The 27,431-nt window shown below is 45.2% G+C and overlaps 1 protein-coding gene across 1 annotated transcript in view; it reads left to right on the forward strand.

The window, feature by feature from the left end:
- CUNH16orf59 (chromosome unknown C16orf59 homolog) overlaps nucleotides 1-7,364 on the forward strand; it is a 48,264-nt gene extending 40,900 nt beyond the window's left edge. The window contains exons 14-15 of the mRNA XM_018552333.1: nucleotides 1,495-1,685; nucleotides 7,186-7,364. Coding sequence (XP_018407835.1) covers nucleotides 1,495-1,685; nucleotides 7,186-7,326 — 332 coding nt within the window. The 3' untranslated portion in view covers nucleotides 7,327-7,364. The remainder of the gene's footprint in view (nucleotides 1-1,494; nucleotides 1,686-7,185) is intronic.
- Nucleotides 7,365-27,431: the final 20,067 nt, after the last annotated feature.

The following is a 27,431-nucleotide window of genomic DNA, read 5'->3' on the forward strand; positions in this document are numbered from 1 at the left end:
CACATAAAATAAGAAGCCCCCTGTCCCCCACCATGTAAAGTAAAACAAGGAAGCCCCCTCACCTGCTTGTCTTTCTGCAGGGAGGAGACGAGCAGGCAGATCACTGGTGATCTGGTGCGATTAGTAAGGTCTGCAGACATTACTAATCATTCCGTTTTCGACCCGGAGCTCAGTGAAGAGCTCCTGCCGAAAAGGAAGGTAGACAGACCAGCAGGAGCAGCTGCTCCCACTAGTCAGGTACTGACTCAAGCCTGACTGAATTTCCACTCGCCTGCACTGCATTTCCACTCGCCAAATGTGAGCAGGCGAGTGGAAATTTTGAGCCCTGTGTTAGAGGATATGTTGTGTTCCAGGTGTGTTCCAGCAACAAGCATGAAGATGGTGAAATCTAAAAACTCCTGTAATGCATTCCTGTTTCAAGTCACTGACTCAACATGAAGCCAAGATCAGATTGACAGCCCTGCAGATTGAACCTTTATGAAATAGTCAACAATGGCAGCTCCCATAATGCTGTGTTCACAAGTTCTCTTTGAAGGAGAATTATGAGGTGAGTGATTTTCACCCAGCCTCATAATCTGAGCCGACCTGTGACAATGAGACTGTCACAGGTCAGCTCAGTAGATCAGGAAGTGAGCGAACACATACCAGTGCATGATCACCTCTCGATCCTGTGCCGGCAGAGAGCCGTGACAGGGGAGGGACTGGATTCCCCCCTCCCCTGTCCGATCCTCCAGCGCTGACTGGCGGAACGGACGGGGGAGGGGGTGGGTACAGTTGGCTCTGCCTCTAGATAGGCAGAGCCAGCTGTCACTCAGGCAGCTGGGTGGATCCAGAAATAATTGTCGTGACCTGTTCTGGCTGCGGCGTCTCAGTATACCGTGAGCTGTAGCTCGCGGTATACTGAGCTTTGGGTGACGGGAGGATGCTAGTTTGTGTCCTCCCATTACCCTTAGGAGAACTATTGGGAAAAGCCCTAACCCCATAGTTCTCCTTTAAAGGCCAGGTTCTCCTTTAAAGGCCATGTTACAACCACCAAATCCTCTACAACAATTAAAAAAAAAATTAATATGCTTTCATTGTTGCAATGATCTTCCGCCTGATCTTGTGGGTCCTCTGCTATCATTGGGAAGGAGGGTGAAATGTTCAATGCTGCAGAGAACAGTATCACATAATGATGTGGCACCATTCTCTGCAGCAATCTCCAATGAGCCCAAGGTGGCTTGATGATGTCCCCCCAGGGGTGGTGTCCTTAACGCTCTGGGTTCACAAGAAGTGGGTTGGATGAAGTAGGGGGCCATTTAACCTGGAGACTGGGGATTGAGTTTTGCAACGAGAGCTGTTTATTTCTTTTAATAATTACTAAGGAGGCTTAGTGTGTGCGTGGTCATCATCTGTTGAACAAACCAGCTCTATGATGGGGGGAGTTTTACATAGCTGAGTTTTGTCTAGTTCTGTCCTCGCATTGTATATATTGCCTAATTGTCACCTATTTAGTTGCTGACCAATACAAGAAATGGTGTGAGAAGCTTTCCGTTGACATTGACTGCTCAGAGGTGGCGGGCTGTCCCTTTGAATTCTGCACAATGCCATCTGTGCTCGTATACAGCCATCCAGACGAACTTCGTGAACTGACTGCGACGCATCTCCGATTGCGGGAGCTACAGCAGAAGATATATTTGCAAAAGGTAACGCAAGACAGTTAATGGTGGGAGAACAGTCTATGACAGGGGTAGCCAAACCTGAGCCCTCCAGGCACCTTTTAGTGATGGCAATGTACAAACAGGCACTTCTAGATCAGGGGTAGCCAAGCTTCGGTCCTCCAGCTGTGGTGAAACTACAAATCCCTCCATGCATCTGTCTCTGGAAGTCATGCCTGTGGCTGTTAAGAGTCTTGCAATATCTTTTGAGGCTTGTAGTTCCACGACAGCTGGAGTGCCAAAGTTTGGCTAGTCTTGATCTACGCTTTATTTTATTGCACTTATCAGTGCTTGTTAATAGTTTTTATTTATTTTACATCCTCTTTGTCTGTCCTACCTTCTTTTGTCCATTTCCACAGTCTTTCCATGTCACATTTTAGTATCGAGCCCTGTTGAAGAGGGGCCTTTTAAACTCCCCAAAAAAGTTGGCTTTACTTAGATCAGATATAGTTGTACAGTCACGGTAAGGTAAAGTAAGGAAACATCCAATAACATCAAGTCAACTCTTGCAAAACAAGTAGCAAAATAAATCCATTGATTTGTTTCCAATGGTCAAACAGATCTGATGAGGACCACCTTCTTATCAAGGAGGATAGCCCAAGTAAGCAAGGGTGGGAAAACTCCATCCATTGTTATATTGTCATAAGTAATAAATAAAAAGAAACATGAAAAAAAGATTACAGAGCCAGGATAGAGCACCAAGGGGGTGAGGGAAGGGAAGGAAAGAAGAAGGATGATGAAAATGAAGTGGAACTTGCTCAGGTGTCTCTACTTGTTACCACCCCGGTTCCTGAGTCTAAGGACAAGGTTCTGAAATATGTCCAATAGAACCATGAGTGCCTGAACTTTATCTCCCTGTGATAGAGAAGCTGAGAGATCTTCCATGGTTCGGATCTCTTCAGTTTTAGAAAACCAGAGCTGGATCCAGGGTGGTGGTGGTGGTGGGGTCTTCTTCCTCCAGAGCAAGGGTATGCAGATACTCATTCATTAGGTGTATTAACAACGAGCACTTGTATCTACCCTGAGAAAAGGGCGATAGATGTAAGAGGTCGGCTGCCACCCACATCCACATCCATGAGGTCATAAATATGTCTGACTCATAAGTTGGCTTTTTATGATATCAGAGTTTGAATTAAATTGAATCTGGATTTCATATGTTCTGCTTTTGGTACTTTTCTTCTTGCACACCCAGCAACAAAAAAATTGACAGGTTCTAACCTTTTTGGAGCTGGGCTTTAAACGAGATGTAAACTCAATCTCATATAAGCTTTTTTTTAAATACAGTAATACCTTGGTTTACAAGGTATCAACTTGGTTTGAGAGCGTTTTGCAAGACAAGTAAACATTTCTTGCAATCAGAGCAAAATTTTGTAGAAAAGCGCCACCCGAATAAGGCTGTAGCAGTGCGAGCGATGAGTCTGTTTAACGACAATGCAATGTCACATTGGATAGATTCCTTGTTAAGGTTTCACGAAATGAAAAAGATTCCATTGAGTCAAGAGATAGCAGTGATTCCGTTAGTGATAGTGAAAGTTGTCCTACACAATAATCCTCCTCTCTCTTGTCCCTCTCACACCGGCCACAAAGGTACCTGTAAATTATTTTTCTTTATATTTCGTACAGTATTATATTACAGTACAGTATTGTAATCATTTTATATGAATATTTTTGGGTTGTGGAACGACTCGGAATTTCCATTATTTCCTATGGGGAAGTTCGCTTTGCTATACAAGCGCTTTGGATTACAAGCATGCTGCCGGAACGATTTATGCTCGTAAACCTAGGTATTACTGTATTAACATAAATTATAATGACTGTTCTATTTTTCGTTAAATCTGGAACTTTAATGAAATCAATACCTGGTGATCCTGCCATGAAGAAACTTGTTCAGGCGCATCCCGTTATAGGGTAACAGCGCTTTGCCCCGTCTCCTAAGTTGTGCTAATGTGTTGCCACGATGGAGACTATAAGTGGACTTTCCACACGCATTACAAAGGTCTGGTCCTCTGTCATCACCCCCAGGAGACCCACCCTAAGGCCTCATTCACACACAACGCAAGCAAAATTGTATATTGCGTATATACGCGTCTATGCACGTATATGCGTGCACTATATGCAATCCCAGAATGCATCACTCGAATGTAATAATTTTTAGTGTGCTGTACGCATGTACGCGCGTATATGCACGTAAATACGCTGCCCGGACGCATCTCTGTTCCATTCTGTTTTTGCGCATATATACGCTACGCAAATATACGGCTCTATACGCGGCTGTGTGTATGGAGCCATTTATTTGCATAGGTTGCATATGGTACAATATGCGCGCATACGTGCGGCAGTGTGAATGAGGCCTTGGAAAGGACATGCAGCCAATGCTGAAGTGCATGTAGCCAGGAAGAGGCTGCTGGCAGGATATTGCCAGCACTGAGATACAACAAAGGATGACAAAATGGTGTAAAAAAAAGTATTTTATTAATAAAAGGAAGGCAATTCTTTGATACACTAAATAATTGAAAACTAAATAAATATTCTCCGACGTTCACCTGAGAGTAAAAACGCCGTCTTGGACCCAAGATAAGGGACGTGCCTATTTTAACAAGGACGCTGTTGTTGTCCTTCAAGAGACCTGGTTAAGTCTCTTCGTCTCCAGCAAGCAGTCCTTCATCTTAATTACACTTTCCCTGCTCTGTGACAACAGATCGGTATCCTTTACTGATCATTCTCAGCCAGGCTTCTCTTATCTCCTCTCTATATGGAATCGTCTAAAGGCCAAAGATTCCCTGAGCAGCCTTGTACCAAATGTGCAGAATTGATGAGCATTCCGTACACAGCTACGCACCGACTGCACCAGGATTACTGCAGGATTACAGAGCAGAGCTCCTTGTGTGACCACAGGTCTCCATGGGGGAGCCAGACAAGCAAACAATGACTCTGCACAGATCCACCATTAAAGCTGAACTCCGGGCAAAAGAGCTAGCAATATACAGTATACTCCTAAATAGCCGCAAAGGATAGACTTCTACTTTGTGTGCACCAAATAGGTTTACAGTTATAAATTGCAATAATACGTTAAGTTATACGTTTGCAAGGTTATTACCTTGTAAAAGGAGCACCAGCATTGTGCTGTACATATCCATGTGCTAAGGACAGAGCTGTAGGAGGGGCCCAGAAGACCCACCCGCTACAGGCTGTCTGCAGAAAACTATAGGAAGTTGCGGAGACGAGACCTGCACAAGGAGAGGGAGCAGCAGTGACCGGTCTTTATTACAGGAAGCTCTAAGTCTCGCACTGGATTACTGCACAGATTTGGAGGAAATACACAAAGCACACCAAGATTCCAGGAAGAACACACATGACTCTTGTATGAGGACAATATTTGCTCATCCCGGAGTTCAGCTTCAACAAGGACAAAACTGATTTTCCTACAGTGATCTGTTTTTGTACCAATACATACATTGAAGATATACATACTAGGGATGTACTGATACTAGTATCAGTATCGGGGCTCGTACGAGTACTTGTACTCGTGAAAATGCCCCGATTCTTAAGACCGGTGCCGGCCCTTTAAATTTCGTTGGGTCCTCGGCAGCCTGCTGGGGACCTAGCAGTAGCTGTCCCTGTCGGTGACTGTCCGGGTCTATACCTCCTGCTCCTCCTTCCCGGCACAGCCATGGACAGCCCTACACACAGCACAGTACAACCCCAGACACCGGCACCCATCCGATCAACTCACAGCCCTGCAAAGATCCACATGCTGCCCAGGTGAGATCGCAGCCTTCTGCTCTGTTTGGATGCATTGTGCTGCTGTAGGGGGATCATGCATTGAGCTGCTCTGTGGACATGTATTGTGGTCTGCAGAGATCTGTATTTAGCCCTGGTGAGAAACTGCCCTAAAATCATCAGTTTGTGTTGTTTTAGAAAAAAGCCACATGTCCCTTTAAGAAAAAGTATCGGTAATTGGTATCGGCAAGTACACGAGGGCAAGTACTTGTACTTGGTCTTAAAAAAGTGGTATCGGGACATCCCTAATACATACATAAATAATCTCAGAGTCAGGTCTTCAAACCACAAGACATACAGTAATGGAAAAGGGAATACAAATTCATACAGATATCCCAGTGTTCCGGTATCTGTCCTAAACAAGGATGTGTCACCAGGACCTAATGACCGAGTGAATGATAATGTTAGCCAGAGAAGTCTGTTCCCTTTCCTGTGCATGATGATCAAAGTCCGAAATTGGAAAAGGACTTTTCTACGGCCAGCTTGTAGGGACAACTCATCTCCGGGTCCCCGTGTACTTTCCTTTGTTGTACTACGGATGAGCCACTGTGAACGAGCTCTTGTTCCTTATACCCACCAAGTACTTCCCAGGCACTCGGCTTATGGACTGGATTGAGCTAATGTGTTATCAGCTACTGTGCTGTGATATATACACACACAATCATTTTTTTTAGGTTGTCTGGCCCATTTGACATAGTGAGCATTTCATGTGCCAAGCATTGGCGCTGAGCTACATGGGCAGTTTTAATTGTGGTCTCTATTGGCAAAATGAGAAATAACGTACAGTACTGTATACAATGCAGGTCTCGTTTTCTAAATCTTTTTTAACACAGTTCTGTTACCTGTTGATCTTCCAACAGATTATTTTTTTCTTTCCACTTTCTGCAACAGGGTGACTGACAACAGTGTAGTCTAGTGAAATTTCACATCAACGTTGTCGCCTTGTGGACAGGGTAGTCTTAGATCGCTATGTAGTTTTAAATGGACCTTTAAGCAGAACTTCACCCTCTTTTAATGACTTGCCATCATTCGGATTTCTAATGCACTGTCTATCATAAGAATATTTTAATTTTTTAATAAAAACTTGTTGAACCTTTTTTTCATCCTTTGTTACATTGAAGTGCTGCTGATCTCTTTCCAGCCCCTTCCTGTTACATGCACTCCAGCAATGGCAAGGGTGGGTTTCCTGTTAGGGACAACAGCACAACATGCTATCCAAATTATTGTTGTTGCGGCTGCTTGTCATCTCCATTAGAAGCCTTTGTGACGGGGTGACAACGCATGAGCACAGTTGGGAGAAAGCGTGTTGTCACCCTATACAAGGAATTGTCTAAACAGGGATCTTCATGGCAGGATCGCTAGGTATTATTTGAATGAAAGCTGCAGATTTTAAGAATATTGACCATATATAAAGGTTGTATGAGATTTTAGTAACATAGAACTCCAAACGTTCTCCTTCCATCTATGGATATATGATCTGCGCGATCTGTTGCTATTCTATTTCTTTTTCCTTTGCCTCTTTCCTCCGCTCTCCTAATTTGCTATCTAGGATCATATATATAACTTGCTACTTTGCTATCATTTGTGTGATTGTTGCCAAGCCTCCAGCACAGACGGATTCACTTTCTTCATGTTAATGATATTTAATTGCTGCTTGCCACCTTAGCCCGGAAAAAAGCCATTAGTGTAATGCTGTGATCTGTCACAGGTGCTGAGCGAAGAGCTGCTGGCTGAGGCCGATTCGCAGTGTCGGAGCGCCTCACCCTCCTATATGTTGCTTAGAGCAATCTATACCCAGCTATGTGAGGGGGGAGAAACCTTCCCGGTACTGGTCCTCGATGACAGCTGACCAACACCAGCCGCATGGAAGAGACCACAGCAGAGGAGAATAAAGAACTGGCCTGGGTGCACGTCTTCTTCTATCGGCAGGATATGAAGCCATGCACATACAAGAGGCATCTACTTTTATTATGATCAAGTCCTGTTATCACCGATTATGTCTCATTGACTATGAAGGTTTATTTTTATATTGCGCTTTTTTTTAGGTGTCTCTGTATAATTAATGATACTTTGTGTATTTTAATAAATGAAATGGCTCTGTCTCGGTTACATAGATTTCTATAGAGAAATTATGGCTTATAACATGTTTTATATCTGTAAAGAAGTGCCACCTCTCCTCCCACAGTACGTTACAGCAGACCTATGGTGGGAAAAATACTGGAGCTGCCTTTGTCAACCTTCTTGTGAAGGTCTTAGGCCTCATTCACACAACGTAAACTGGGGCGGTACACGTCTGTGCGGCGTGCATGCCCATATCGGCCCGTTCCCGGGAGGGACAGGTGCTGCACGTTATTGCACGCAGCAGCCTGTTCTTTCCTATGGAAGGACGTGGCCGTACGCTGTCATACCCACACCCAAACTGCACATGCGTGTGGGTCCGGGTGTCCGTGCATGGACACGGACTTGATCAATCCTGTCTGAGTAGACACCCGGACCTGCACGGTTGTGCAGTTCTGGTGTGCGTACGGTTGCGTCCGCCCATAGGGAAGAACAGGCTCCTACATGCAGCACCTGTCCCTCCCAGGACCATGCACCATGCAGTGTGTATAGGAATTAAAAAACTGATGTGGAATTTTTGACAAAAGAGCCTTTAAATGTCTCTTCTGCCAAAAAAAACTCTCAACTGTGTGCAATTTTTTTTTTTAAGTGGGATTTTAGTTCTGCTCTAAGCACAGCTGCTTGCATTGTATGTGCAGTTTACTGATTGATTTCACTTGTTGGATAATAGAACTACGTGATTTTATGATGTTGGGAACTGCGGAGATCTGGATCTGATGCCAGTTACCGTCATTACTCCAATCCGGGGTATCTGGGAAGCTGTGAGCACGTTCGCTCTCTCTCTCTCTCTCTCTCCTGGGAGATCACCTCTTGTATTTGGCAGGCAGACACTCAATTTATTGGTACGCTTGCTCTGACATCTGCAGCAGTAAGTAGGTTAACGGATCAATATTATAGAGGTCTGTAGAGACAAGTCAATCTGGCATGAACGTAGCAGAAAGGAAACACAAGGATGTGAATGTGGTAACAGGAGGGGTCGGTGTGGAGAGCGCTTACAGCCGGCTATAAATAAAAACTTGCTTGTTAATAATTTGTGATTGCATTGGGGGGTTTTTTTAAGCTACTTTGTCACAATTAATCAATAAATAAAGCAACCTATAAAAGAAGAGCACTACTTACCGGTCCCGGGGGATCTCTTAGCAACCTATAAAAGAAGAGTACTACTACTTGCCAGTCCTGGGGATCTCTTAGCTACCTATAAAAGAAGAGTACTACTTACCGGTCCTGGTGGATCTCTTCGCAACCTATAAAAGAAGAGTACTACTACTTACTGGTCCCGGGGGATCTCTTCACAACCTATAAAAGAAGAGTACTACTACTTACTGGTCCCGGGGGATCTCTTCACAACCTATAAAAGAAGAGTACTACTACTTACTGGTCCCGGGGGATCTCTTCACAACCTATAAAAGAAGAGTACTACTACTTACTGGTCCCGGGGGATCTCTTCACAACCTATAAAAGAAGAGTACTACTACTTACTGGTCCCGGGGGATCTCTTCACAACCTATAAAAGAAGAGTACTACTTACCAGTCCGGGGGATCTCTTAGCAACCTATAAAAGAAGAGTACTACTACTTGCCAGTCCCGCTGTATCTCTTTGCAACCTATAAAAGAAGAGTACTACTACTTACCAGTCCCGGCGGATCTCTTCGCAAACTATAAAAGAAGAGTACTACTACTTACTGGTCCCGGGGGATCTCTTCACAACCTATAAAAGAAGAGTACTACTACTTACTGATCCCGGTGGATCTCTTTGCAACCTATAAAAGAAGAGTACTATTACTTACCAGTCCCGGCGGATCTCTTCGCAACCTATAAAAGAAGAGTACTACTACTTACTGGTCCCGGGGGATCTATTCGCAACCTATAAAAGAAGAGTATTACTACTTGCCAGTCCTGGTGGATCTCTTTGCAACCTATAAAAGAAGAGTACTACTACTTACTGATCCCGGTGGATCTCTTCGCAACCTATAAAAGAAGAGTACTATTACTTACCAGTCCCGGCGGATCTCTTCGCAACCTATAAAAGAAGAGTACTACTACTTACTGGTCCCGGGGGATCTATTCGCAACCTATAAAAGAAGAGTATTACTACTTGCCAGTCCTGGTGGATCTCTTTGCAACCTATAAAAGAAGAGTACTACTACTTACCAGTCCTGGCGCATCTCTTCGCAACCTATAAAAGAAGAGTACTACTACTTGCCAGTCCTGGTGGATCTCTTCGCAACCTATAAAACAAGAGCACTACTTACCAGTCCCGGTGGATCTCTTTGCAACCTATAATAGAAGAGTACTGTTACTTACCTGTCCCGTTGGATCGAATTATTGTTCTTTTTGTGAGCTAGAATGTCCAAAAGAATCAGGGCTGTCCCGGGGGGGGTGGGGCACAGGGGTGCCCACAGCGTCCCAGGTTGTTAAGAGCTCTTTAGCAACCTGTGATGCTCTATCTGGCTTCACGACATCATTGGTTGCCAGGGAGCTGAGCGTGACACTCTGGTGTCCCACCGAGCTCCTGGCAACCAGTGACATCAGTGAGCTGGATGGGACCGGACAAAGAGCCTCTGACAGCATCCCCCCCACCCCCCAAGCACTATCAGCATCACCCCCCTGATCAACTGCCAGATCAGCATTGTGTATATCTGCATATCTCCTCCTGTAGGGTCTTATTCTTTCATATTTAGCAATCCACGATTTAAATTTTTTTTTTTCTTTGGATCATGTGGATACTATATACCAGGGGTAGACAAACTTGGTGTGGAACTACAAGTCCGATGAGGCATTGAGGGGTTCAGTGTAGAAATACTTTTTGGCAAGAGATATATAAGCATTTATACCTGGAACACAACATATCCTCTACCACAGGGGTGGCTAACTCCGACCCTCCACCTGTTGTGGAACCATTGCAAGACCGACAGCCACAGGCATGACTCCCAGAGGTAAAGGCATGGTGGGATATGTAGTTTCAGCACAGCTGGAGTGCCGAGGTTGCCTACCCCTGCTTTATACCAAGGGTAGGCAAATTTGGCACTCCGGCTGTGCTGAAACTACTAATCCAATAATGCATGTCCTGCAATCCTACAATGCCTCATGGGATTTGTAGTTCCACCACTGCTGAGGTTGCCTACCCCTGCTGTACTCTATGTAGCTGAGCCCTGCTGGGAGGAATTATATTCAGTATAACAATCGTGATTTTTTTATTTCCCACTTTCCCAGGCAGAGAAGAATCGGGTCCCCACATTGACATGTGAAATAATTATACAGACTCCCTATTAGTCAATTCCTGTTCCTGGCATCAGCATTGTTGGCTTTGACATGAGGCTTGTAAGGTGTTAAGTCGTTAATGTCACATTTATCACCATGGATGGCACTTTATCACATTCATGAGCGGAACCCCCCACACACTCCGCTGCCGGCTCTTGAAGCAGATTGAACAGATCCATTATTTCTGGGATGAGTCAGGCAGGTTACATGGAACTGGCGGCAGGTGGTGGGTGTTAGTGAATTACCAAATTTAACGATGAATCGTTTCTTAACGCCGGGAATGAATCTGCGGCCTCTGTCTGGAACGTGGCAGGAAAGTCATGGATACTTACTGTACATGGCTGGCTATATAGGCTGCTGCAAATGTCATGGTCTGGTTATGGTATACAGCAGGGGTAGGCAACCTCGGCACTCCAGCTTTGGTGATACTTCAAATCTCATTATGCCTTTGCCAATCATGCCTGTGACTGTTAGGAGTCTTGCAATGCCTCATGGGATCTGTAGTTCCACCACAGCTGGAGTGCCAAGGTTGCCTACCCCTGATATATAGAAAATGGTTTCCTGCCCACTCGCCTAAGCAATAAGTGAGGCTATTCTTTAATGTATCTTTATTAAAATACTTGGGCAAACCTATGTTTGTATTGTGTAATGAGGGAGGGGGGGGGGCAACTCTGACCTGCTAGCTGTTGTGGAACTACAAGTCCCATAGGCATTACCAGACTGACAGTCATGACCCGCAGTGGCATGTTGGGACTCGTAGTTAAAGCACAGCTGGATGGCCGGAGTCGCCCACCCCGGGTGTAAAGGAACATAGAAAATGACATATTCTTACCCTCTTTGTCTTAAATTGTATTGTAACTGTAATGTCTTCCTTGTATTGTAAAGCGCTGTGTAAACTGTTGGCGCTATATAAATCCTGTATAATAATAATAACTAGGGATGCACCAATACCGGTTTTTCTGTATAGAGTACGAGTACCGATATTTTTTTTCCGGTACTCACCAATAACGATACCGGAAGTCCCATTAAGGAAGCCAGGCGGCTTCCCGATTAGCAGGGAAGCCGTCTCCATGCTTCTCGTCACTAGATGACAACAAAGCATGGAGCCGGCTTTCTGGCCAATCAGGAAGCCGCACAGTGTGTTTTGACTCGCTGCCCGGCTTCCTGATACCGGAAGCCCAAGTAGGGGCTAGGCATCGAAGCATTGGCACTGATACTAGTATCGGTGCATCTCTAATAATAATGATATATAAAGGGAACTCCAAGTGATTAAAGTAGCAGGAGGCAATCTTAGAACTACAGCTGTGCTAGAAGTACAACTCTCATCATGCCTGTGCCTCTGGGAGTCATGCCTGCGGCTCTCAGAGCATTGCAATGTCTTATGGAACTTGTAGGGCCACAACTGGAGTGCCAGGGAGGCCTATCCCTGGCTTAAAGTATATGTAAGCCCTAACAGTGAGCTTGAGGAATATACCATGGTAAGCTTTCCGGGTGAGACTGTCTTGCAGGATTGCCTTGTTGTGCCTGTGGAGACGCACACAGCTTACACACATAAAAGGGTGGCTCCATAGGACCCTGTAAGAGGGAGCCACACTAAAAAAAGAGCATATGAGGTCCAAAGCTCAGAGGACCAGCTTTTATTTATCAAGTAGCAGCATCCATTGTGATTTAGTCAGCATTTAAAATATCTTAAAAACCTTTTCACTTTAATATCACTTTAAGACACATTCACGTAGATTTTATTTTGGATACATTGTAACAGATTACTCATAATTAGGAGCGCTGTGTTTTAGAAAATGCTATTCACAGATATCTGGTTTGGATATTACACAGCGGCTGCAGAATTGATCAGATACCTATTGGCAGAATGTATAGAATGTATTGATTATGTTAAGGTGCATGTCCTCCCTTCATTACAGAGTAAGCCATTGCCCTGGAATAAGTGTGTGCATATCCTATAGCCTGACACCCAACATGCACATTCTTGTTCTAAGCCAGTGGATCACCAGGCAGTAAAGGGAAGGTGAAGATGACAGCCCTGGCACTTGAACCGGGAATGGCCTCTCCCATATTTGTTTACTGACAGGTTATTTTATTTTTTTGTTCAGCATTGGGAATCCTAGTGGGATGAGATGCAGAATGCCATTGTACACACTAGACCAGTGGTTCTCAACCTGTGGGTCGGGACCCCCTCGGGGGTCGAATGACGATTTGCCAGGGGTCGCCTAGTCAGAAAAAAAAAAACCACCATAGGAATGCATAGCTAGATTCCTATTGGCTATTTCACGTTGCAAAAACCAATAGCAAACTAGCTATTGCACCCGCCCTCTGATGCTGCCAATCAGCAGAGGGGGACCTGAAGTTCTCCACCAGGTCCCCTTTTAGTGATTGACAGCAGCAGAGGGCAGGTGCAATATGTATGTATTCAAGCAAAAAAAATATGTAAAACACACCATTCCATTTTCCCAGTCCGCAGCTGCAGAGATCGGGAAATGTCTCAGTGCCTGTAATTGGCACTGCGCGCTGTCAGCTTCCTGGCGGGCTTGGCACGTGGAGCTGCGAACACGCCCGAGCCCATCCCCATCAGTGACAGTACTGCGGAGTATGTACCTCATACTTTAAATCCAATTCTTCTAGTTCCAGCTGCAGAGCCTGGTCCGGTCTTTGCCTATAGCAGTGGTTCTCAACCTGTGGGTCGCTGTGCAAGGTGAGAGTCCTCCTCAGCTCTCTCCTAGAGCAGCAGTGTCAGTTGTCCTGCCACGCCTCCAGATGTCGCTGCAGCAGCCGCGTCATCCCTAAATTTTAACTTTGGGGGTCACCACAACTTGGCAAATGTTACCAAGGGGTCCGGCCCTAGAAAGGTTGAGAACCACTGCACTAGACTATTACAAATCCTGGTAGAGCCAGCAGATTAATCACCTGGTCTTCTATAGACAGTCAACATTATCCCTACGCTGTTATCCATTTAGTACATGAATAATAGGAGTTATAACAAGGTTGTGACTCTTGTGTTCTCCATGCATTAGAATGAATGGCAGCTCCTAAAAGGGTGGCAGGGGACCGGTCCTGATGGATGATACTGTGGAGGCACGGATGAAAGCAAATGTTTGGTGTGCAGTAAATGCGATTGCATAATCACACTACAATTAATGACTCCATGTTGTCAACAGGACCAGAGAGGGCATCCTGCATCTGAGCCGAGCGCTATCATGGAATGGTATTTGTTTCCACTCTGAACCATAAGAACCCATATGAGACCCCTTCGGTGTATTCTGAGTCCCACAACTTAATGTTCTGGATAATGTGGAGGAGACACCTCTGCTTTAAGTAGTTTTTATTGAAAGTTTACATCGTTTAATCTATTAACCTTTCACAAGCACTGACATTTAAAAAGGTAATAATGATGATTAAACACAGATGATTAAACTTTCTCTTCCTGTCACTCCTAATCATATTCTACCCCCCTTCTCTCTCCCCAACTCCCCTCTTCCTTCCATTCCATTCTCTATCTCCACTCTCCTCTTCTTTTCCATTCACTCGCTCCATTTTCATGTTATACTAATCCCATTCTCCCTCCCTCTTCTTTATTTAATGACTACTCTCTTCCCTCTTTTTATCTTACTTTTTCTCCCTTCCCCTTTCACTTTCAGTCCCATCCTCTTTCTCACTCACATTCACACGCTCCTACTACTTCTCTGGTCACTGGCTCCCCTCTTCTCTCCTACCTCCATCTATGCCATTCGCCCGCTCTTTTTTTCATCCCATTCTCTCTCTCAATGACTCCCATCTTCTCTCCCCTCTCACTCTTGATAATTCCCTTCTCTACCCTCCTCCCCATGACCCCCATCCCTTCTCTACCTTCCATGACTCCACTCTCCACTCCCCTCTCAGTGACTCCCCTTTTCTATCCCCGCTCTCTTAATGACTCCCCTCTTCTCTCAATTAAGTCCCTCTTCTATCCCCGCTCTCTCAATGACTCCTCTCTCCCCTCTTTTCTCTCAATGACTTCCCTCACTCTCTCAATGACTTCCTTTTTTTATCCCCTCTCTCTCAATGACTCCCCTCTCCTCTCTCTCAATGACCCCCCCCGTCTCTCTCTCAATGACTCCCCTTTTCTATCCCCTCTCTCTCAATGACTCCGCTCTTCTCTCCCCTCTCACTCTTGATGACTCCCCTCTTCTTACCACTCTCACTCTTGATGACTCCCCTCTTCTCTCCCCTCCCACTCTTGATGACCCCCTCTTCTCTCCTCTCTCTGAATGACTCCCATGTTCTCTCCCTTGCCTTTCTTGATGACTCCTCTCCCCTCTCTCTCTTTCAATGACTTGCCTCTTCACCCCCTCTCTCAATGACTCCCCTCACTCTCTCAATGACTTCCTTCTTCTATCCCCTCTCGCTCAATGACTCCCCTCTCCTCTCTCAATGACCCCCCTCTTCTGTCCCATCTCTCTCAATGACTCCGCTCTCCTTTCCCCTCTCACTCTTGATGACTCCCCTCTTCTCTCCCCTCCCACTCTTGATGACCCCCCTCTTCTCTCCTCTCGCTGAATGACTCCTGTGTTCTCTCTCTCTCTCTTTCAATGACTTGCCTCTTCACCTCCTCTCTCAATGACTCCTCTCTATTACCCACTCACACCAAACCTCATTCTCTCTCTCTCAGTGACTCTTCCAGACATCCCAACTCTCCCGGACGCTCCGGGAGTCTCCCGCTATTAGATAGCGGCTCCCGGCCGCCCGGGAGAGAAACACTTCCTCCCGGAAAGGTTTAATCTGCTCGACCGTTAGTCAGAAAAGGGGAAAAAAAGGCATACGAATGCATAGCTAGATTCCTATTGGCTATTGCACTTTGCTGAGCAGAGAGGGCACCTCCCTGAAATGAGAGGGACACCTCCCTGAAATTGCTTCTTTCAGGTTGGGATCCCTGCTCTTCTATCCTCTCTCTCTCTTTCCCTCGAACACCCCATGAAATTCCCTCCCTCCATGACGCCCCTTATCCCTTCATCCTGTTACTCGTTACCAGTATTTCCCAATATTTCTCTCTTCCCTCCATCTTCTGCTTTCTCTTTCCCTTCTCTCGTTCCCTCTTGCCCAGTCTCTGTCTATATCATACATGTATGCTCCTCTGATCTCGCCTCTCTTTCCATTCTATGTTTCTCGTCTTCCTCTTGGTGACAACATTACACCTCTCAAACAATGTGAAAAAACAATATTGTGCCGAGCTAATAATCATACATATCTAATAAATTGAAACATATATAAATGAGTCACATATATGAGCCTTCAAACAAATGAGGCATAAGAAATATCTACACACATACAAAAAAGCAATATAGGCAAAAAAAGTCCCAAGGAAAAAACAAACGCAAACAATGGTGATTGTGCAAAAAATTCCTCAGATGATTCGCAGCCAATGTGCATATAACTCTCAGGTAAGGATAATCACACAATGCAGGCAGACCTTCACCTCCACCCAGTGAGTGATGATAACAAGTGAATGCTCACCTGGGGAGGTAGACCCACAGAGCTAGGTCAAATGCACTTTTTCCCTTCTTAATGGGGGAGGGAAGCCCATGCACAGAAAAAGGCGATAAGGTCTCCTCAGATCACAGGTACCAGTATAAATCCAGGTGGAAAGAGAAAAAGGACAAGGACATAGTGCGTAACGTCCAATAAAATGCAATTTATTATATAAAAAATGCGTACTAACAATGGTGTAAACAGTACAGGCATTGGGTATTGCTGGATCATACCAGCAGGACAAATGGCAGCAAAGTGATAAGAAAACTGTTCGTCCGGCTCAGCGTGGTGACATCAGGAGCTCTGCCCTACGTACGTTACGTCAAAACACGTGAAGTCACGTGTTAAAAAGTGCTCTATTCTGCTGTGTCTTGTATGTGTGTAGATATTTCTTATGCCTCATTTGTTTGAAGGCTCATATATGTGACTCATTTATATATGTTTCAATTTATTAGATATGTATGATTATTAGCTCGGCACAATATTGTTTTTTCACATTTTACAGATATTTAGATATATCCTTAGTGCTTGGTAGTTCATATTTCCACATTACACTTACTGGCGCTGATCACCTTTATTGTTTAGTTTTAGTACCTCTCAAACAAACTGATTATTATCCAAATCTTTCAATTCAATTAAGTAAATTATCCAGTGAAAGTGATCGCCTACAGTATATATGTACTTTCCCTGTCCATCACTTCTCTCTACCTTCCCTCTCTCTGTCCCATCCTGCCTGTGTCTTCCTCTGTCTCTCCCTCCCTCTTCATTGACATACAAGCTAGTTTCCGTATCCCTCTACATTCACTCCATTCTCCATAGTTCAGACATTTATTGGGGGATTAGTGATTTATAGGCCCAGGAGACAAGGGGAAGATTTGATTTCCATTCTGCTGTGTCTTGTATAGATATGTGTTTTTAATCTGTTTGCTTTCAGAGACATAAGGCAGTTTCTTTTTTGTTGTTGTGTCATCTCGGTGAGGTCACAATTCTATGCTGTTGCCTAGCAACTCTTGCGCTTTATTGTCACGGAGCTCTTTTATCCCGCAGGAATGCTCATTTCTGATGTGCATGTTATAGAGCACTTTTTATGAGTTTAATTAGGCTATTAACTGAGGGTGATACCCACTGAAAGCAAATATTGTATCTTCACAAAAAGTGTAAATGGCAATGAAATTTGTGTTTAATTGCCTTTCTTAATTATCTTGTAACGCTTTATTCAGACATCCGCCCGATTAAAAGATGAACATTGTAGAAGATTCTGAAGTGGATAAATAATGGTAAAGTGCATCTCTGACTCATCCTCAAAGAACCTTTTATAGTCAGAGTTAAACTGATATAACCATAATGAACAAATAATGTGCATGTGAACACACACAAAAGTGCACTAGTGTGTGTCAAATGATCCATCTCCAGAAGAAATAGGGCCCTTTTCCTGACCCCCTAGAGGGCAAGGCTCCTGACAGGGGCGGAGCAGTGGTGTCCACCTTGCTGAAGCCTGGTGGACCCATTCCTCTAGGTCAGCTGAGACTGACCTCCAAGTGCTAGGTTGGGGGCTCCCCCCGAAGGGTAACCCCTGGTGAGTAAGGAACCTAATGGCTATGCACCCTCACCCATTACCTCTGGCCTGAAGACCCACAACCTCCATCATGTGGGGTGAAAAACACACATATCAAAAGTGAAGTGCACAAACAAAAGTTAGAAAAATAAATAGTGCCGATTTGTAAGACAATGGTATAAAAATGTCCACTGTTTCCCTGGCCTTAAGGCCTAGCTCAAGAGGCAAAGTGCAGAAAGAGCATTTTGTTTTGTAGCCTGAATGCTTTTCACACAGTAGGGTCCCAAATCCATACTGTGACTCAAGCATCCCCAAAGCGCCACTCCCAGGGTGCTCTTGACACCGCGGGCTCCCTGCGTCCTCAGCCCATGACCAGACCAAGTAGACCAAATCAGGAGATACTGGGATCCTCCAGATTCCAGGCACTATGAAAGTACTTCTGACCCCCACCCTTATGTGAATGGAAACTCAATTCAGTTTCCTTTCCATGGCCAGGACCCCTTGGAACCCCCCCATCATCCCTGGCAGGGTACTCTGCAGCCAGCCATTTCCACCATAAGGTCAGAACAGTGGCCCATTTCCTCTCCTGAACACTGATAACAACAGATATTACACTTGATCTTGGCCAAGAAATTTGTGAGGGTGAGGATATGGAAGCTCCCATTGCTGACTTTGTTTTTAAAGGCCCAGGCTCCAGGGCTGCCATCTAGATCCTAGATTTTCTACTTAGTAAGTGACCGATCTGGAACAAGCAAGCTTCCAATGAAGTGTGAAAGTGTAAACTCTTGTTACCTGCTTGTTCTATTTCAGTCTCTTAGAGATGACAGGAAGAAGATGGAATGTGCATGTACAAGCTGGTGTCAGTGAAAGCATGATTTCCACTTTTAGATGGACTGGGGCAGCTCAATATAAAGATATACTGTATATCTTGTAGTTACATTAAGGGGTCTCTTTATAAACAATTTGCAGAACCATTTACCCTGCAAATCTCTGTGAATGTTCGTTCTAAGTGAATAGAGGCAAAATACGAACAGTCTTAGTATATTTCATTTCAGATCAAATGCAATGTAATACCAAATTATGGCCACTAGATGGAGTTGATGAGCATAGGAAAAAGATACTTATTTCCTATGTTCCTTAGCTCCATCTAGTGGCCATTATACAGTATTACACTACATTACATTCAACCTGCAAAGAAAACATACCAAGAACATTTGTTTTTGCCTCTATTCACTTCCCTCTTCTACTGATACTAGTATGCATTCCTAGTTTAGACGATGAGTTGTAGTTCAGAATTCAGGCTCAATCGTGAAGGCAGTGACATTGTGTCATGCGCATTGAGGAAGTACACCCTATGGGCATCTTTAATAAGTACGTTTAGAAACTTCTAGATGGACCTGCTTATTAGAAGTGGGTGAAATAGAAATTCAATATAGAAATACAGACTTATTTTTAGCTTTTGTCCATAGATATCCTTTAAATGATGTGATAAAGAAATCTTTTGCGCGGCGGACTTTAGATTCATTGGACTGTCTTAATTGATGCCATTAGGCTGCCGTCCTTTTCCGCACGACATTTGAAGAGGAGTGGAGTACCACATTTCAAAGCCAGCTTGGCCTGGAATTGTTCCTTAATACACATGATCATTATGTGTCAATGACATTATCAATGTTACCAGTAAAGTGGTAATTAGACTATAATATCACTGAGGTCAGGGCACATAGCAAGGAATGGAAGGAAAATAATAATTGTGGGTTGGCAAAGAGATGGTCCTAATGTATTCATTTCAAAGTGAGCTTCAGCAATGGGGTGTACTGAGGGACGGTGGCATTGACTCTGCAGAACTAGAGAGTTTTAAATATTAAAGGTTTAACAAACCTTCATACATCAGACTTTGTACACAGCACTGAGTCGAATGGTTGGTACAAATGTTAAAATACATCATTCAAAGAAGAAAACCCCTTTAAAGCAAACCTGTCATAAACAATAAGCTTATCCCACCCTGAGCCAAAGTGCTGCCATTCCTGTGTGTGATAACTGGAAGTGCCTCTTACCACCACTGACTTAAAGGTGAACTGTGGGCACAAAAATATTATTTAAAAATTTTCCTCAATAGCTACAAAGGATATAAATCTACGTTTAGATGTATTCATTCAATGCCTTTGCAAGCCCAGGTATTAACTTGTCAAAGTAGCAATGACATCATCACTCCACTGTACATAACCTGTGCTGAGGGCAGAGCTGTGGGAGGGACCCAGAAGGCTCCACCCACTTCAGGCTGCCTGCAGAAAACTACAGGAGGGGGCGGGAGACAAGACCAGTCACCCTGCACAAGGAGAAGAGAGCAGCAGTGAGCGGTCTTTATTACAAGAGGGGGTGGAGACAAGACCAGTCCCCTGCACAAGGAGAGAGAGCAGCAGTGAGCGGTCTTTATTACAAGAGGGGGTGGAGACAAGATCAATCACCTGCACAAGGAGAGAGAGCAGCAGTGACCAGTATTTATTAAAGGGGGGGGTGGAGACTAGACTAGTCACCCTGCACAAGGAGAGAGAGCAGCAGTGACCGGTCTTTATTACAGGAGGGGGCGGAGACAAGACCAGTCACCCTGCACAAGGAGAGAGAGCAGCACTGAGCGGTCTTTATTACAGGAAGCTGCTTCACACTGGATTACTGCACAGATCTGGAAGAAATACACAAAGCTCACTGAGATTCACATATGAATACACATGACTCTTTTATGAGGACAATATTTGCTTCTCCTGGAGATCAGGTTTAACCCCTACACAGCCCAACCATCATGGGCAATGCTTGAATCCTCCAGATCACTTCTTATCAAGGTGTGTATGGCAATGCTAACAGACCATCGCTGCTCTAAATGATACAATGGCGTCATGTTGGGAATGTGCCCATAAAATATTTTGAGATGTCCCTAAAGAGAACAAAAAAACGTTTGTCAAATAGTAGCTCGTCTCTTGGCAGTCATACCAAATATAAAGGAAATGAGTCATGCCGGTAACTGTCAGTCTTGCAATGCCTCATGGGACTTGTAGTTCCACAACAGCTGGAGAGCCGTAGTTGCCCACCCCAGTTATAGAGGGAGAGGCAGCATAAGGAGCCAGTGAGGTTTACTGCTGTAAAAGGAGCATGCTAATAGGTGGAGAGAGCAGAATGGGAGATGAGCTCATCAATGTGACCGGGATTTGAACCAGAGAACCCTCAGTGCTGCTAACCACTGAGCCAATGTGCTGCCTGTATTAAATATGTATGTATATACTGTATACATTGTGAGGGGGAGATCAAATAGAAAACGAGTCCTGGCGGCTTGTTAAATAACTCCGGATTATACATTCATCTCTCTGCTGGAGTCTCCGCTGTTTCAGCTTTGAAATGCATTTGAGAGTAAATAACCTTTTTCTTCCTGCACTGCATATTTTTGCTGTGAAGCAGCTCTGGTGGCAAGATAATGATGGCCGGCGCCCAATCACGGAGTCGGTATTCCTGGGACTCGGATGACTCACAAAGGTAACCTGTCAGCTGTGTCACTAATCAGTTTTTGTGACAGTGCTTTGAACATTTCGGGTTCCTTGGAGCAGAACTGAGCTATTTCCAGCCACCGCCACCCCTCCGTGACCGTGGCCTGAAGTACAGATATATTAAACTCACGCTGTTTATCAATTACCCAGAAAAATTCTCATCTAGATACGGAGAAGGCGGCGAGCCTGGCGGGCGTTTTTATATGGATTGAGGAATACACAACACTCTACGGCAAACCCAAATCTGATCATCAAATTCTTTCAGCTGGTGACGTTTCCAGAGACGGAGGAAAGGTTCTGTCACTGAAAAATTGTTTTCGGAGCGTTCGTTCGTCTTTCTAAAAAGTTATTTAGGTTCATTTGACGATTGATTTCAATCACAGTGATGAAAAGATTTGAAGGTGCGGGATGGAAACATTTTTATGAATTAAATTCTAACAGTGAATTTGGTTTTACGTTCAGAAACTCCATTCATTCCAAAACCAAATGTTAGAACTGAACTAAATTTCCAGTCGTCAGGTCTGATGGCATTATCGAATGTTCTGATGAGGTTTTCATATGACCGTTCGTATCTACCAGTGTGTGGCCGGATTTACTGCCTGTGCAGATCAGGACCAGACTCGAAGTAACACACAGTCCGGACTAATAAAGAGGACCAGTCTATGTTATATAGGTGATCAAAGTTTTAAAGTGTATTTCCACTTTTGCAGACACAAATGTTCGTTATGTCTTCCCATTCATGCAGCATAACTAAAAATAAATTTTTACAGGGTTGACTTTTAACATACCTGCAATTCTTCTTTAACCTGACACCAGGCAAACAGCAAAATACTCAGAAGAGATACACTATACAGTATTGCCAAAAGTATTGGGACGCCTTTACACACACATGAACTTTAATGGCATCCCAGTCTTAGTATGTAGAAATTAGTATTGGGTTGGCTCCGCAATTTGCAGCTATAACAGCTTCAACTCTTCTGGAAAGGCGTCCACAAGGTTTAGGAGTGTGTCTATGGGAATGTTTGACATTTGTGAGGTCAGGTACTGATGTTGGAGGAGAAGGCCGGGCTCGCAGTCTCCGCTCTAATTCATTCCAGAGGTGTTCTATCGGGCTGAGGTCAGGACTCTGTGCTGGTCGGTCAAGTTCCTCCACCCCAAACTCGCTCATCCATGTCTTTATGGACCTTGCTTTGTGCACTGGTGCGCAGTCATGTTGGAACAGGAAGGGGCCGTCCCCAAACTGTTCCCACAAAGTTGGGAGCAGGAAATTGTCAAATGTCTTGGTATGCTGATGTCTTAAGAGTTCCCTTCACTGGAACTAAGGGGCCAAGCCCAACCCCTGAGAAACAACCCCGCACCATAATCCCCCCTCCACCAAACTTTACACTTGGCACAATGCAGTCAGGCAAGTACCGTTCTCCTGGCAACCGCCAAACCCAGACACGTCCATCGGATTGCCAGACAGAGAAGCGTGATTGGTCACTCCAGAGAACACGTTGACCCCGCTGTGTCATTTTACGTAGCCTACCACTTCGTGGCTGAGTTGCTGTTGTTCCCAGTTTGCTATAATACCAATAACAGTTCACCGTGGAATATTTAGTAGCAAGGAAATGTCACAGAACACCTGAATCCAATGATTTGGAAGAGTGTCCCAATACTTTTGGTAATATGGTGTACATGAAAGGGAGCTGTTTTACCTGGTGAATGGTTTATATTTCTTTCCATCCAGTCTTTAGATTTGCTCAGCCCTGTCTGGCAGGACTGAAGACCTGATTTTTTTCTGCTATAGTTCAGTCACTCTTAGAAGTCTATTTCCTCCCCCTATCACTTATGTGGGGGGCTAATCATATCAGTAGGAAATACATATGGCTAAATTCTATTCATGTACCACTTGCCCCACCCTTTTAGATTGTAAGCCCTCATGGGCAGGGCCCTCCTTACCATCTTGTCTTGAATTGCATTGTAATATCTTCCTTATATTGTAAAGCGCTGCGCAAACTGTTGGCGCTATATAAATCCTGTATAATAATAATAGTATTTATATAGCACCAACAATTTGCACAGTACGCATTCACATCAGTCCCTGCCCTCGAGGAGCTTACAATCTAAAGTCCCTATCTCACATGCATACAGGGCCAATTTAGACAGGAGCCAATTAACCTTCCAGGATGTCTTTGGAGTGTGGGAGGAAACACACACAAGCACAGGGAGAACATGCAAACTCTTTTCAGTCCTGACCGGGATTCGAACCGGGGACCCCCAGTGTTGCAATAGAGAAGTGCAAGCCACTGAGTCACTGTGCTGACCTTACTTTAGCTCTAGATCTTTTTCCTGACAAATATATAAAAGTGAAGGGCTATGAGATAGAACTCCACTGCCCTCCTTCACCCTTAGATATCATGAAATAGCTGCAGTACACAGTACATGTCACCCCCATGTTATTATTAGATACATGGGTAATGTGATGGGAGAAAGATCAGGTTCTCGCTGTTTTCCTGCCACATTTAGCTGAAAGGTTTCTGCAGGAGCTGACCTTGTGTGCTGATCCACCCTACATTAAGAAAATGTGTTCGCGGTAACATTTTGACGCGTGGGATATATGAGAAGTGAATTACAAATATTATCTGATCCATTACAATATTAAGCGGGTACAGAACGTGTGTAAAAGGACACAAAATGGCCCATTATTGATGATCCTTGATCTCAGAGGATGGCAAGAGATCTATTTATAAACATTTTTACTACCGGTATATGTGGTCATAGCTGTGCTCTACGTATGTGCAGATTGCTTATAGGAAATGGGTTTAAGGGGTGCCAATTCATAAACTGAAGGAGGCTATTTTCTCACCAAGCCAGGGTGGCATGGTGGTAAAGTAGATGGTCCTGTGGAAGATCCGAGGTTCAGCTCTCCTCTGTGTGTATATGAGTTTCTTCTGGGTCCGCCATCTTCCTTTCACAAACCACTAATATGTCTGTCTGGACCTTGTGCTATAGTGTGGAGCTGTTAGACTGTAAGTTCATCTAGGGCAGTGGTTCTTAACCTGTGGGTCGCGACCCAAAAGTGGGTCGCAACCCACAGTTGAGGGGGGTCCCCATGTGCCTTGTGCTGCTCTAGGTAAGAGGCTCCTCAGCCTCCTCCTAGCATGGCAGTGTCAGGTCTCCTAGATGGCGCTGCAGCATCAGCGACCGGAGAGGATCAGAGAGAGGGGAGCAGGCAGGAGTGAGGGGAGGTAAGTGCTTGGGCATCACATAGCCCGCACTGGGCACCACAGAGAGTCCCACTAGCCACCTGAGAGCCCGCATAGGCTCCCAAGAGCCCACACAGATACTAGTATTGGTGCATCCCCCCCAACCGTACATTTTACGGTTGGGGGTCACCACAACTTGGCAAATGTTACCAAGGGGTCCCAGCCCTAGAAAGGTTGAGAACCACTGATCTAGGGGAAGGACCTGATGTGAATTGTCTGTCATTTCTGTGGGATTTAAGTGCATACTGTCATTAATTAAATATGGGGCAGCCATTGCTGTTCTCCTTTTAAAAGTGGAAAAGTCCCTTTAAAGTGCATATAACCCCCACCCCAAAAAAAAAAAAAATGTAATATTTGGCGGCTTACCAATCCTTTAATGTGGTGGCTACATTCATTTCCTTTTATTAGGTTTCTTTTTTTTATTTCACCCGGTGATCCTGCCACTAACACACTTCCTTTCCTAGGGTGACAACTTTCACTCACCGCACTGTAATGATATAGAAGCAGAGTTGTCACCAGTGGCGTAACAATCGCCATAGCGACCCAGGCGGCCGCTATGAGGCCCAGGAGGGCCCGGCTAAATGCCGTGCGGGCCGCCTTGGTCGCTATGGCATCTTATGCTGGTGGCTTTCACTGGTGGCTGTGAGAAGAATGCGCTGCTGTTCAGATCACTGACAGTGATCTGTGCAGCAGCGCGTTCTTCTCACAGCCGCTGCGGAGTTAATGAGAGCCAGCAGCGGCGGTGGAGCAGTCTGAACCCGGCAGTGGAGGAGGCGGGGCCAGTGGTCGGCAGCAAAGGAGGAGGCGGGGCCCGGTGATGGAGAAGGAGGCGGGCCCAGCGACGGAGGAGGAGGCAGGCCCCATCAGCGATCGTGCAGGAAGAGGAGGCGGACCGGTAAGGAGTGTGACCAGCCCACCTGAGGGTGATAGAGAGTCTATGGTGGGCTCTGCAGGGTCACCCTCAGGTGGGCTGTGTGGGATCTCGAGTGGGCTCTGCAAGGGGCATAACTAGAAGTCACAGGGCCCATACAAAATTTTGCTATGGGGCCCTGTGATTTCTAGTTACGCCCCTGGTTGTCACCCTAGGACATGACTACAGGACTCCTCCTCCTCTCCTCCATAATATGAGGGGGGTTCTGTAGTCCTCAGAGATAGCTGTGAACAATGTAACATGGGAACATGTGACAGGATTTCTGGCAGGATCAGCAGATATTTCTTTGCATTCATCAAACAGGTATAACACAGGCACAGCTGAAGTGAAAGGGAAGAAGGTGAGTGGTCACTGCTGCGGGACCGAGGATCCGTGAGTATTTCTTCTTTATTTTAGACCCTAGACTAAAAAGAGCAGTTAACCCTTGCAGCCCCATTGTCTAATGTTCCTGGGGTCACATTATTGCTGTAATTAAGGTCAGGTACTGATGTTCGCTCACAGCTGGTGTTTAATTTTATCCCAAAGGTGTTCAGTAGGGTTGAGGTCAGGTCTTAGTGAAGGCCACTCGAGTTCTTCTACACCACACTCATCAAACCGTGTCTTTGGAGCTGGCTTTGTGCACAGTCATGCTGGAACAGAAAAGGCAATAAAGTTAGAAGTGCATAATCCTCTATAATGTCTTTGTATGATGTAGCATTAGCAGTATCCTTCACTGGAAACCCCTAAACTCCTTACTTTGGAGGGGTATCCACATACTTTCGGCCATATAGTAGATGCGATAGTCAGGTGTCCACATACTTTTAGCCATATAGTAGGTACAGTGGTGTCACAAGAGGGGTGCAGGAGGTGCAGCCCGCATCCGGGTGACACCATTGGAGGGGTGACACCAAAATGACTAGCAGTCATTTTGGTGTCACCCACTTTGAAAAGTTTCAGGAGAGAGGAGGGGACCCGGAGGAATATCTTATCCTGCTGGGTAAATGTCCTCTCCTCTCTCTGCTAGCGTCCATCACCAAGATTGCCGCTGGCAGGTAAAAATAAGATGACCGTGCATGCACATACGCGTGCGCGCGCATGGTGGCGTCACGCACCTGCGTGATGTCGTCACAGCGGGGTGTCACCCAGTATCCGCTCCGGCTGACACCTGGCCTCAGGACACCCCTGAGTAGCTTTGATGGTCAGGTGTCCACCTACTTCTGGCCATATAGTAGATGTGATAGTCAGGTGTCCACATACTTCTGGCCATATAGTAGGTGCAATAGTCAGGTGTCCACCTACTTCTGGCCATATAGTAGGTGCGATAGTCAGGAGTCCACAGGTGTCCACATACTTCTGGCCATATAATAGGTGTGATAGTCAGGTGTCCACCTACTTCTGGCCATATAGTAGATGTGATAGTCAGGTGTCCACATACTTCTGGCCATATAGTAGGTGCAATAGTCAGGTGTCCACATACTTCTGGCCATATAGTAGGTGCAATAGTCAGGTGTCCACCTACTTCTGGCCATATAGTAGATGTGATAGTCAGGTGTCCACATACTTCTGGCCATATAGTAGGTGCAATAGTCAGGTGTCCACCTACTTCTGGCCATATAGTAGGTGCGATAGTCAGGAGTCCACAGGTGTCCACATACTTCTGGCCATATAATAGGTGTGATAGGCAGGTGTCCACATACTTCTGGCCATATAGCAGATGTGATAGTCAGGTGTCCACCTACTTCTGGCCATATAGCAGATGTGATAGTCAGGTGTCCACCTACTTCTGGCCATATAGCAGATGTGATAGTCAGG

Source organism: Nanorana parkeri, unplaced genomic scaffold (assembly GCF_000935625.1).
Source record: "Nanorana parkeri isolate BGI_ZX_2015 unplaced genomic scaffold, ASM93562v1 scaffold85, whole genome shotgun sequence".
NCBI classification, from domain to species: domain Eukaryota; kingdom Metazoa; phylum Chordata; class Amphibia; order Anura; family Dicroglossidae; genus Nanorana; species Nanorana parkeri.